We start from the raw sequence: 12,040 nt of genomic DNA, 5'->3' as shown, positions 1-12,040 counted from the left end.
TAGCTAAATGCCCATCTCCATCCAAAAATAATCTTTGTAAAGTAGGCACCAGATATCTGTCTTAACAGATACAGTAAACCCAGAATGTTTATCTTTAGTTTTATACAGTAAATGTTATTTAGTAACACTTAGTAGAGAAAGTAGACGTACAGCATCTATCTCAGTAAAGCAGATATAGGACATTCATCTCTGAGCAGTGTGACTTCCCATCTGCGAGAAAAACTGACTGGAAAACACGTGGAGGACACAGTGAGTTGATGTCCCAGGTCTGCTGACTAAAAGTGTGTGAAATGCTATCAAAAATGATAGCTTCATCCTGGTACAATTAATACCTCCTTAGGAAAAAAAGCTAACAGAGCAGATAATTTATTAACCAGCCCCATAGTTTCTAAAGTTAAAATTCACGTCTGTTCTTGGTCATGCACCTTTCTCTTCTTTATGGCTGGCCGTCCAAATGTGCTTTCCAGCCATGACAGTACGAATCGACTGGAAGTCAGCAAGTTAAAGAGTCCCTGTGAACTGTCATCTAGTCCAGCAAAGATGCCTGCACCTACCTGACCTTCAGGGCAGAATGAAGAAAGAATAAAGAAATCACAAAATGGCTTTGATTCATGATACTCTCAAGCATTCTGTTATTTTTTGCCTAACCTGTTATTTTTCTACCTCTGTGAAAATTGTTCTGGTAATACATTTTCCCTAAAATAGCATTTCGTTTTATTTACCTTTAATTATTTAACTCCCAACTTATTCCCAAAAGAGTTTACAGAAATGTATTTATGCTTTTCTCCTGAACACAAAATAGCAAGATATTTAATCACTGTACCAGCTAACGTTGCCAAACATATTAAACATGATTTTATGTTTGAGAGGGGATTTTGTTCCCATTGACATGGTATTTTTGGCAGGAGTTAAATTCAGTTTCTAATTTTGCTAGCATTCTGCGGCAGATGTCGTGGATGGGCCATGCACATGCCACTTTAGAAAACACTCTTTTCCTTTTTCTCCCTTCACGAGAGAGTCTGGGAAGTGCGCATATGGCATTTCTATCCTTCGGAGGTAGAAATGCTCAAGTGACCAGCAAGACACAGAGATGTGACAGAAGCCATTAGATAAGGCCTCTGGAAAAGTTTTGTTTTTGTTTTTGTTTTGTTTTTTGTTTTTTTAAAGAAAGAACCCCACTGGCTGACCTTATGGGGGACTTTGACTCTCTGCTTTCTTCCTACCTTGAGATCCAGCAGCCACTTTGTGCCGCGAGACCACAGCCCTCCAGCTGCCGGCCAGCACACTCAGGGCGGTAGAGAAGAAACATGAAGAGGCCGGGTTCTTGGAGGCCTGACCTGTCGGTCCATCTTGCACTCCCTGCATCCATCATTCTCGTTACGTGAGGAAAATGAAACGCTCGTGAAGCTAAGCCAAGGATCCTTGAACTTCTTGGTTACCAGCAGCCAAACGTAATCCTGATACCGTATGAAACACAATTCCCACTATTCCGTGACACTTTTACTGGGTCCTGTGAACAAGAGAACAGTCTTGCTCGTGAGGTTCCTTGGCTGTTTCTGCACTCGTTTAATTTACTGATGAACTTATTACACACATTGAACCACTTCTCTGTGGTTTTAAAGTCGGCATGTACAAGAAATCCACTTTGCGGTCTCTCTTCATACACAAATCTTCGTTTTAGTCCAAATTAGGGACCATTTTGGGGAAACTCTTCCAGTTCTCCCTTTGATGGCACACATGGTCACATATTTACTTACGGGACATCTGTTACTAGAGGTTAGGAAGGATTTAAATCAGTAATTGGGGGGGGGGGGGGGATAGGGGAATGTCGTCTCTATGTCTGCATTCCAGTGCTGGCACAGTCTGGGAAAAGTCTCCCTGTTCTTTGTTCAGACCCTGTGATCCGCTAGGTAGTAGCCCCCACCAGGCGCTGCATCTGAGTGGGTGCAAGGTTTCTCATACTGAAAGCTGCAGCTTCTCATCCCTACCGCCCTGACCAGGGAATGCCTCGCGTCCCGAGCTAGGTACCGTCCTGCCTCGCATCCCCAGCTAGGTACTGTCCTGCCTTGAGTCCCGAGCTAGGTACTGTCCTGTTTGACACCTGTTTCTTCCCTTCTCTCCCAATCAGTGTAGCTCTGTAGCCCACCCGGAAATGCTAGATAGACACTAGAATCTGTGACTTGTTGAGATGACTCAGAGTCACCCCAGAGCGACTCTGATGTGTAGGAAAGTTTGGAAACCACTGATGGAGACAGAAGGCAGAGGCCCAGGCCGAAGAGGGGTTTGTTTAACTTTGCTGGAATCAGGGATGCCTCATTCTCTCAATATCTGGATCTGTATCACAAGAATAACACAGAGGCATCTCAGACATTCTCAGGTCTTGCGTTCTGTTACACTAACGCTTCACTAATTTCTAAAGTGAAGGGCTTCTACCTTTCTTTTTTGACTTGTTTCCTCCTGAAGTCAGGGGGGGCCAAGAATGCTGAGTCTTCGTTAAAAAGATGGAAATTAAAATTAAAAAGAAGTAGAGGAGTCCTGAGAAGACCATCTCATTAAGGAACAGGGGGCGGGGGGCAGCCACTGACCTCCGACCAGTTGCCTGGCTTGTCCCCACGTCGGGCGTCCCTGCCAGGTGCGGCCCTGGGCCGAGCTGCTCTGGTCCCCGTCCAGCTGCCCTGTGACCACAACTCCTGCTGCTCCAATGCAGATCTTTTCTACGTGACCGAGAGGATAAGTGCTCCAAGCTGGACAGAAAGCATGAAAAGTTCAGAGTCTATTTTCCCTTCGAGTGTTTATTTGTATTTTAAGGACATCTGATGTTTAATACTCACTTCCAGGTATCTTCGATGAGACAGATGCCTCACCCAGTACCCTGCGATGGCCTCCCATGCAGTCCATGCAGATTATTGGACTGTAGATTTCCCAAAGATACTAAATCATCCTGGTGCTAGTACCCCAGCACGTAAGGCATGTTCCACAATTTTAAACAACTCAAAGAGAATAATGACGTTTCCTTGGTTATTAAGTGAAAGATCTGTGAGTTGAACCTAGATTCTCAGTCGGATACCCTTTCCTGCAGACCATGCTGGCCACCAAGCATATATAAATAGAAGGTAAATCCTCGTGATAACCTAGGACTGGAGTTCTTGGCAGCAAGGAAGCTAAGATTGATAGAGCTGATAACCCTAAGGTAAGGCATTTTGGTGTCTTCTTGCCAATCTTTACTACGGGACGATGTTTCACAATAATTTAGGAAACAGATTGATAGTTTATTTGGTTTCTATAGGTCTTACAGCATGATTGTATTAAAGCACAAGGAAAGAATAAAATCCACATAAAAGTCTAGAGACCCCGTATCACCTGGTCCCCGACCAGTTCGGTGTTTTCGTGTCCTCCTCGCCTCTCCCTTCATCACCAGACCATGATCACTTGTGGCCTTCTTGCTCTCCCGCCTCCCTGCCAAGTGCATCCCTCACTCAGCCCTGGGCGGCACCTCCTGCTCTCTGCCTGTGGGACGATCTTCCCACCTACCTGGTGGGCTATCCCCTCACTTCAATCTCTGCTCATGTCTTCACTTTTCAGGGAACTTCTCTGACTGTTCCACCTGAAGAGACCCTCTCACTCCTCTCTACTTCCTCCTAAATGCTTTCTCTCTCTCCAGAGCATTTGTTCCTGTCTGGCATACTGTAGACTATTTGTGTATTTTCTGCTGACTGCTCTAAACCACACACTCCACAGGACCAGCTGCTTGGTCTGCTCACTTGTTTGTTAGACCTGCAGCTAGAGCAGTGAATGTGCTCAGAAGTATCTTCACAGACTAAGCAATTAACCAATGGTAGTAACTCTTCACAGAGGAAAAAAAAACATACACAGCCTGTGTTACAGCTAAATCTGCTTAAGCCTAGGCACATGCTTAAGAAGTTCCTTTAAAAAAAACACAGTGCCAGACTTCCTAGGTGGTGCAGGGGTTAAGAACCCACCTGCCAATGCAGGGGACACGGGTTCGAGCCCTGGTCTGGGAGGATCCCACATACCGTAGAGCAACTAAGCCTCTGTACCACAACTGTTGAGCCTGTGCTCTAGAGCCCGTGAGCCACAACTATTGAGCCTGTGTGCCGCAACTGTTGAAGCCCACATGCCTAGAGCCCATGCTCCGCAACAAGAGAAGCCACTACAATGAGGAGCCCGCGCACCACAATGAAGAGTAGCCTCCCTCTCAAAAAAAAAAAAAAATAAGGCTAGCAAAGTTTACGCTGAGGCTGGAGTGTGGAGATCAAAATGTTCTTTACAGCCACACAATCTTTCTCATCATGTAAATGCTATTTCATGAGACGCCTCCGCAATTGATGTGACTAATAAAAAATATCATTAAGAGTAGCCCCCCTCAGCAGCTAGAGAAAGCCTGTATGCAGCAACGAAAATCCAACGCAGCCAATAAATAAATAAAATAAAATAAAATAAATAAAAAATAAAACAAGGTGCCAAGTGTCCACTTTGTTTGGGGCACTATTTAAGTACTAGGAAATCCAGAGAGAGAGAAGGCTTATCATTCTGGAAAAATTAACAGCGTCATGGGTTAGAAAGACAGGTCCACATCTCAGCCAGTCCAGGTGGGACGGGTTCCTAAACCTCTACAGGAGAGCTACCTGTAAACCCTAGGGTAGGGAGCAAAAGTCATCTGGATTATGGGGATTTGAAGAGACTTTAACCAAGAGGGGCCTTATGGAAAGGGAGAGGGTGGTATCTGATGGGAGCACGAGCGTGGAAGCATGAAGTGTCCTAGAATGCTCAGGATGCCTCTGCCTCTGGCGCGGGAGAGCCTGGGTGGGGTGGGAGACACTGAGGTCCAAGAGGTGACGTGCGTGGAACACACACCCTGATTGACTTGAAGGGTCTCTGTGGCACTCAGGCACCTGGCGAGTGGGGCCACCTCCAGCTGTGCTCCTGTGGGTGGGTTTGGAGAAGACAGCGTGATTCCCTGGAGCATGGAGGAGAAGATGAAGAAGTGAGCGTCAGCAAAAGGGAGGCCTTGATAAGTGGAAAACTCATGTGGACCAAGTTGGATAAGGGACACCAAGCCAAGATACTTAGCTGTGCAGAGGAGTCCAGGGGAACCCGGTTACTACTCAAGCCAGCGTTCACCCATCTGCACCTCTTCTCCCCTGTGCTGGAGTCGTGGCAGGTGCAGAGATGGTAGAGAGATGAACAGTAATGGGGTTCTCCATTATCGGGCAGCCTTACAGGGAAGCTGTGTACCGTACCATGCGGTGAGTATCAGGGAGCAGCTGTGGCAATACGGATCAAGGCTTGTGTTTAATTGAATGACTTTTGTAGATCAAAAATGGTCAGATAATTGGCAGGTGGTTATGGGCTCACCTTAATAGTTTCAATGTCCTTCCTCAGAAATGTGGCTAAGTTCTCTGCCTTAGCAGACTCAATTGTCAATCTCAATATTTTGGTTTACATGTTAATTAATACTGATATTCCAGGAAAAAAGCTCAGATACATTAAAAAAATTAGTGAATCCAATCACTCATTTATTATATCAATATTTATAGGTATAGTAGAAACTTTTAAATCAAAATCAAATGTGTTAGAGATGAATGTCAAATATGTAATATCAATGTAACATAGATGTTTATGTCAATTATAAAAATAACATTCAAAAATAAATACTTCATAAAATTGAGAAAAATTAATCAACATGAAAAAGTGAAAATGAAATGGAATTATTTTATACTTTTAAAGGTCATTGTCAAAGAAAAATACATCAATAGGAACACCACTGAGTCCCCAGCAGACTTTTGTACAAATATCCCCAGATGCTGAAAAGGCAGCACCGGAGAAGGAGTGAGGAAATAATTACAACCTAATGTTTCCTCAGGCTCATTATCAAACCCCATTCCTAGAGCGATAATTTGGAAGAGATTTTTTTTCCTTTAGGGGCCTCAATCTCTTCATTGATAACAAACTATGGCGTTTGTTTCCAGGAAAGCACGTCAAGGTCATCTTTGACATCTTGCATGTCCTTCCGTATAGAAGGGGGTTTGATGCAGTTACTGTATCAGTGTCAACCCAGTCTTATTCTTCTTCTACTTGTTCTACTTTTTTCAGAAAATAGGTGAGGTAGACGCAGATTCTCAAGTGAAGGAAATGTGACCTCCACGGGAAATTTCTGAATCTGTGTGGATTTTGTCGCAATTATTTGGGGCTAGTGTGTAGGGGCAAAGAGTGCAGAATGTCCAAAAAAAGCTCCCCAAATGAAGCTTCAGTGGCCTAGCGGTGGGACATGTTCATATTCTCTGGCTGATAGGTAGGTCTGGCTACGCAGACCTCCTGATACCAGACAGTACTATCTGAGCATCACTAGTCCACACCAAACTCCTACTAGCAGACATGCCGGGCGGCAGGTTCTGCTCCGGGCCAGCCCTGGCCTTGCATCTGCATCAGGGAACACCAGCATCTTCAGCGGAGATGAAGGACCACTGGACGCTCCAGACCCTCAGCACGGGAAGCAGCAGAAAGACCCTTGTTCACATGCACGCTGTGTGTCTACAGCCAGTTTATTTTCGACACTCTGCAAAGTCAGGTCCCTGACTCAATGTGGAAAATAGTATTCCCCCAAATGCCATAATGTATCTCACTATAAAAAGGTCTGAACTTTAGCATCGCAGAGGCAAAAAGTCTAAGGTTTGCTGATAATCACAGTCACGGCTAATACTTCGGGCCCTACATGTCAGGGATTTATGTGAATTATACAGTTTAGTTCTCAGCTGCCCTGTGAGGTAGAAAGTGGTAAGCTGAGGAAGGGAAATGGATATTTCCCGAGACTAAACTGTACCTGGTGGCCCAGCAGAGCCTGGGAACTTCAAACCCACATCTGGTGCTCTGATTCCTGCTCTCAGAGCTGTGTCCTTGGCCAGGACCCTGGACTCCTGCCCCCCCCCCCACAAACTGACAGTCCACACCAAATGCAAGCTCTTTTCTTCTACAAACCGTTGGTCCAAATTGCCGTTGTCTATTTCCGTCAAAGAAATTTGGTTCAAGGCAGCCCAAACGTTACATTCAAGTACATCCATTCCTAGCTCTGTTCAACTCAAGTTCATCAGCTTGAACTCCAAGGCCTGTCCTTAAGGAAGAGCATTCTCCAAGGCTTTCTTGGGCCTGCATTGCACCCAGGAACATTTTAGCTCCCGTGTAACTGTTACTGTTAGGGCCGCTGTCTTTATCGGATACCTGAGCCGTCAGGAGAGGCCCATGAACATGTCTGTACCCAGTAACTGGTTTTGTTGCATTTTGCGTTTCTTTGCTCGTTTGCTTAAGAAAACAAAAATGGTAATCTCCTACATGTTGAGGGTTCCGCACCATTATGTTACAAGCTCATTTCACGTCTTTGCTCTTCCTGAACACTTGGAAGTAACGTTTCTCCTCTTGGGGAGAATAAGCCACCTCTGGGTCAATCTCTGGGCTCGTGTAGGTTCCCCGTGCGGCAGGAAGGCATCTGAAAACCACCCAGAGATTCAGCTCAGAGTCATTTCCACAAGATGCTTCCAAAAAATGAGAACTTGATCAGAATGTGTTTAGGTTGCTCGTGAAACCTCCGTATGAATTTGTCCTTGGTTGTGGCAAAAGCAAACCCGTGAAGAATTTGGGAAGGATGACAGAGATGTCTCTGTAGATGTGTGCAGAGAAATCGCCCTGAACTGTGGAAACTCACTCTCCGCCCGCCTCTGCTCCCCAGCCCTGCGGAGAGTCTCCTGAATGTGTTCTTGGGTCGCATCATGTCTGAAAACCCTGCAAGTCTCCTTCCCACAAAACCGCCACAGGCTGCTCTGCACTGGTCCCTCCCTTCCTCTGCAAACCACCTCTGCCCTCGCATCCCCCTGCAGGTCCTGAGCACACCGGCCGTGTCTGCTTCTCCACCAAACCCCTGGACCGCCTTCATTTCGCTTCAGACTACCCTTCATCATCTCAAAAATTGTCACTGTTTCTCTCCATATGACGTAAGCCCCACAGGCACAGGAATTTTTCCTCGTTTGTCCACTAACCTCGTTACCTAGAACAGAGCCTGACACCCTCAAGAAATATTTCTGTGTGAAGAAATGAAGAACATATTTTAGCGAGTACGTTCTGAGTCGTTAACAGGTATGAGAGAGCAAAGGTGAAATGTGTGTATAATTTTGATGTATTTGTATCCACATCCATTACAATCCTGTTCTAATGAAAAGAGCCTTGACTCTGCATATTTTCTTTTCACCTGAAGGCCATGAATATATTCATTTTGTCTCATAAATGAGTTTTAACATCAGTTGAAGGGAAAGAATACTCAAACGGATATACTGATTTAAGTATTCAGAAGGGAATGAACTATCTTACGTGTATGGTTTACATTAAAAAAACACATCAGTCAAAACAAAATTGGTGTTTCCATTTCAATGGTCGCAATGAGGGGTGGCAGGCAGGAAGGGTGTAGGCCAGGAAGAAATATCTCTTAATTGTAACATCTGCATAGTCAACACATCTGTGTAGCCTTGTGTGTGTCCCTTAAAAGACAATACGTTAAATACCTTCCTGTAAAGTACACATTTTAATGGCTTTTGTAAATAAATTTTAGATGAATTGAGTATCCTTTTGAAACTGTTTACAAAAACAATGCCAAATAAACCACTGTGCGTTTTCCAAATTGTTAAAAATGTTCATTGTGTATTTTTTTAATGGTTCATTTGTCTTTCCCATTTTCAGAAATCGAGAAGGGAGGGTGCGGGGACCCGGGCATCCCTGCCTACGGGAAGCGGACAGGCAGCCGTTTCCTCCACGGAGACACGCTCACCTTCGAGTGCCAGGCAGCCTTCGAGCTGGTGGGGGAGCGAGTTATCACGTGTCAGCAGAACAACCAGTGGTCTGGCAACAAGCCCAGCTGTGTATGTGAGTACCGAGCCTGCGCCGCGGTCTGTTCCGAGGCTGCCTTGAGAGGGCAGGGGAGCAGGGCACGCGCTGAGGGAGGGCAGCGCTGACCCCAAATGGCCAGGGCTTCTCAAGTGCCAGCTCTCCTGCTTTCTCCACTTACTTAAAGCCAGTCAGTGATGTTCTCATGACCAGAGGGAGAAACTGTCCCTGAAAAGACACTAGAAAGATCCTAACAGAGTGCCACTTCGGTCCAGAGGGGCTGATGCCAGACTGTGTGAGCCATCGATGGGCCCAGGGTCTTTACAGCCTAATGATGTCCCGTGACACTTAACACAGGTGGTGAGCATGGGCAGTGCTGCACTGTGCGTTTCAGTGGAAGAACGGCCTACGTTCTCATATGTGTTTCAACAAGTAGAAAAGGTCTTCATAGACAATTGAAAAGCAGGATGTTTTTTGTAACTGAATATAGCAATGACTGGGGAACATATATGAAGTTATGTGGAATAATAAGTAAATCTACACCCTAGAAATAAGTCCAACAGATGTTCCCTCCAAAAAAGATTATATATCATATATATAAATATGAATATATATTACTGATTTTTAAGTACACATTAAGTAAATATTCCAAGATTTTTTTATATTATCCACCCAGGACATGGTCTGATTTTCCAAGTTATTATTTAATCATTGTTAAACTGTCATTGTTAATCATCTTTAAACTATAGTTTTAAATTAATTTTTAATCTATAAATACTTTAAAATTAATTTTTAAACTATTCATAGATAAAAAATTAATTTGAAAAAAATGCACTTCTAAAGGCAAACACAAAATTTAAAATGAAAAGTTATCACAGAAAACTGACTAGAACCCCGTATTGTTTTCTGGAAATTGTTCTTTTGACACAGGCATAGTTTTTCATATGAATATTTGCTGTTCTTAAGGCAGAAAGTTATCACTGGAGATTTTAATATTTGCCACAAGTTTCAGTCAAACTGATAGGATCATTTTTGCATCAAGCTCACACTTGGTAATTATAGGCTCTGATTGTTCTGTGTATCGAATGCATTCTATTGACAACTTGGAAGAAGAGAAAATGTGAAGGTCCAGGATTGCCCGTTAAAGAACAGCTGGGTGATGCCGGGGAACTGCAGGTGTGGGTCCCCCCCCCCCATGCTTAGCCTGTGGCCGGTTCTTTGGATGTGGACAACATTGTTTGAAAATACACCTGTGTCTTCACAGTTTCCTGTTTCTTCAACTTTACGGCATCATCGGGCATTATCCTCTCACCGAATTACCCAGAGGAGTACGGCAACAACATGAACTGCGTCTGGTTGATCATCTCTGAGCCGGGCAGCAGAATCCACCTCATCTTCAACGACTTCGACGTGGAGCCTCAGTTTGACTTCCTTGCGGTCAAAGATGACGGGATTTCGGACATCACCGTGCTGGGCACGTTCTCTGGCAACGAGGTGCCCTCCCAGCTGGCCAGCAGCGGGCACATAGTTCGCCTGGAGTTCCAGTCGGACCACTCCACCACCGGCAGAGGCTTCAACATCACCTACACCAGTGAGTCCGCCCTCACCCCACCTCTGCCCCACCCCTGCGTCCACGGTCTCCCCTGGTTCTCACGTGCGCGAGCCCAGCGTCAAGGCGGATACTCCAGGGGGTTTATAATCACAATTCGCAGAATCACGTGGCATCGTGCTGAGAACCTGGGAGAGGTTCGTGTCCTGGTCACCCCGTGATGAGGACTGGATCACTCATAGCTCTCTCTCTGGTTTTCCTTCCATCCATCCGTGCGCCCATCCATCTACCCGTGTGTCCTCCATGCCTCAGAGTGGAGGAGTACGAAGGACTGAGGCCCTGGGGGTCAGGAGCCGCGGAGTAGAGCACCGGCCCGTGTGTGCACTCAGTGACGTGTGATGAGACGGCTAACTTTTCTTTGCCTCAGATCCCTCATTTGCATCGTAGGTTACATTTAAGAACATCTGCTTAAGTCGCAGTGTTGCGGGAATAAACGAAGGTGCTAAAGTTAGGTGGGAGTTACAGTTTACTGACGGCCCGCTTCTCTCAGGAGCTGGCCTTAGGATCGGACAGGAACTGCTTCAGTGAACATCGCAGCAGCTCTGGAACATCAGCTTCATGTCCCTCCTTCTGTAAACAAAGCTGACGAGGCTCAGATCACCAGAGTGATCTGCCCAGGGGCGGGTGGTAAACACAGCAGCCAGGATGCCAGCCTAGATATGTCAGGACCGAAAGCCTCGTCTGTCACTTCCGTGTCTCCTCGCCGCCTTCCTTAGTGAGAAAGTGCTTTCAGACTGTGCAGTGCTGTGGGGATGATGGCGATGTCTCTCTAGACGGCGATATTCTGTCTACTGAGTGTGTTTATCTATGAAGATAGAACTGAAATTTAGGAAAATAAATTGCTTTTTAAGTGGTTCTGTTTTCTTCTGTTTTGATTAATAGACGATATTAATATTAGTAGAATTAACGTTAATGAACTCATAATTAATACTCAAGTATGTTTTATTCTAATTTTCTTTCCATTTCTTTCCAGCCTTTGGCCAGAATGAGTGCCACGACCCCGGCATTCCCATAAACGGGCGGCGCTTCGGTGACCGGTTCCTGCTCGGGAGCTCGGTCTCTTTCCACTGTGACGATGGCTTTGTCAAGACCCAGGGGTCCGAGTCCATCACCTGCATCCTGCAGGACGGGAACGTCATCTGGAGCTCCGCCGTCCCCCGCTGCGAAGGTGCAGGCCCCCTCTCGTTTACCCCTTACTTTCTTTTTGAAATGGTGCATCTAACTTAAAAAACAAACGTGCGAACAAACAACCGGCAGTATTGGTTTCCTAGGGCTGCCGTGACCACGTGCCACAAACGGGTGGCTTTAACAACAGAAATGTAGCGTCTCAGAGTCCTGGAGGCTGGGAGTCCAAGATCCAGGTGTCGGCAGAGCTGGTTCCTTCCGAGGAGGTGACGGAGGGTTGTGTTCTGGGCCCTCCCCCAGCTCCTGGTGGCTTGCTGGCTGTCTTTGGAGTTTCTCAGTATATAGAAGCATCCCCGCTTTCTCCACGCGAGAATGTGTCTCTGTCCAGATTTCCCCTCTCTCTAAGGACACGGGTCATAT

At 45.8% G+C, this 12,040-nt stretch overlaps 1 protein-coding gene across 1 annotated transcript in view; it reads left to right on the top strand.

Moving 5' to 3' along the window:
* The window catches only part of CSMD1 (CUB and Sushi multiple domains 1), a 1,409,269-nt gene that overhangs the window by 1,066,794 nt on the left and 330,435 nt on the right, over nucleotides 1–12,040 (top strand). Inside the window, exons 13-15 of the mRNA XM_057697717.1 lie at nucleotides 8,743–8,925; nucleotides 10,151–10,477; nucleotides 11,469–11,663. Coding sequence (XP_057553700.1) covers nucleotides 8,743–8,925; nucleotides 10,151–10,477; nucleotides 11,469–11,663 — 705 coding nt within the window. The remainder of the gene's footprint in view (nucleotides 1–8,742; nucleotides 8,926–10,150; nucleotides 10,478–11,468; nucleotides 11,664–12,040) is intronic.

Source organism: Hippopotamus amphibius, chromosome 10 (assembly GCF_030028045.1).
Source record: "Hippopotamus amphibius kiboko isolate mHipAmp2 chromosome 10, mHipAmp2.hap2, whole genome shotgun sequence".
NCBI lineage: Eukaryota > Metazoa > Chordata > Mammalia > Artiodactyla > Hippopotamidae > Hippopotamus > Hippopotamus amphibius.
This window is presented reverse-complemented; position numbering and strand designations above follow the sequence as displayed.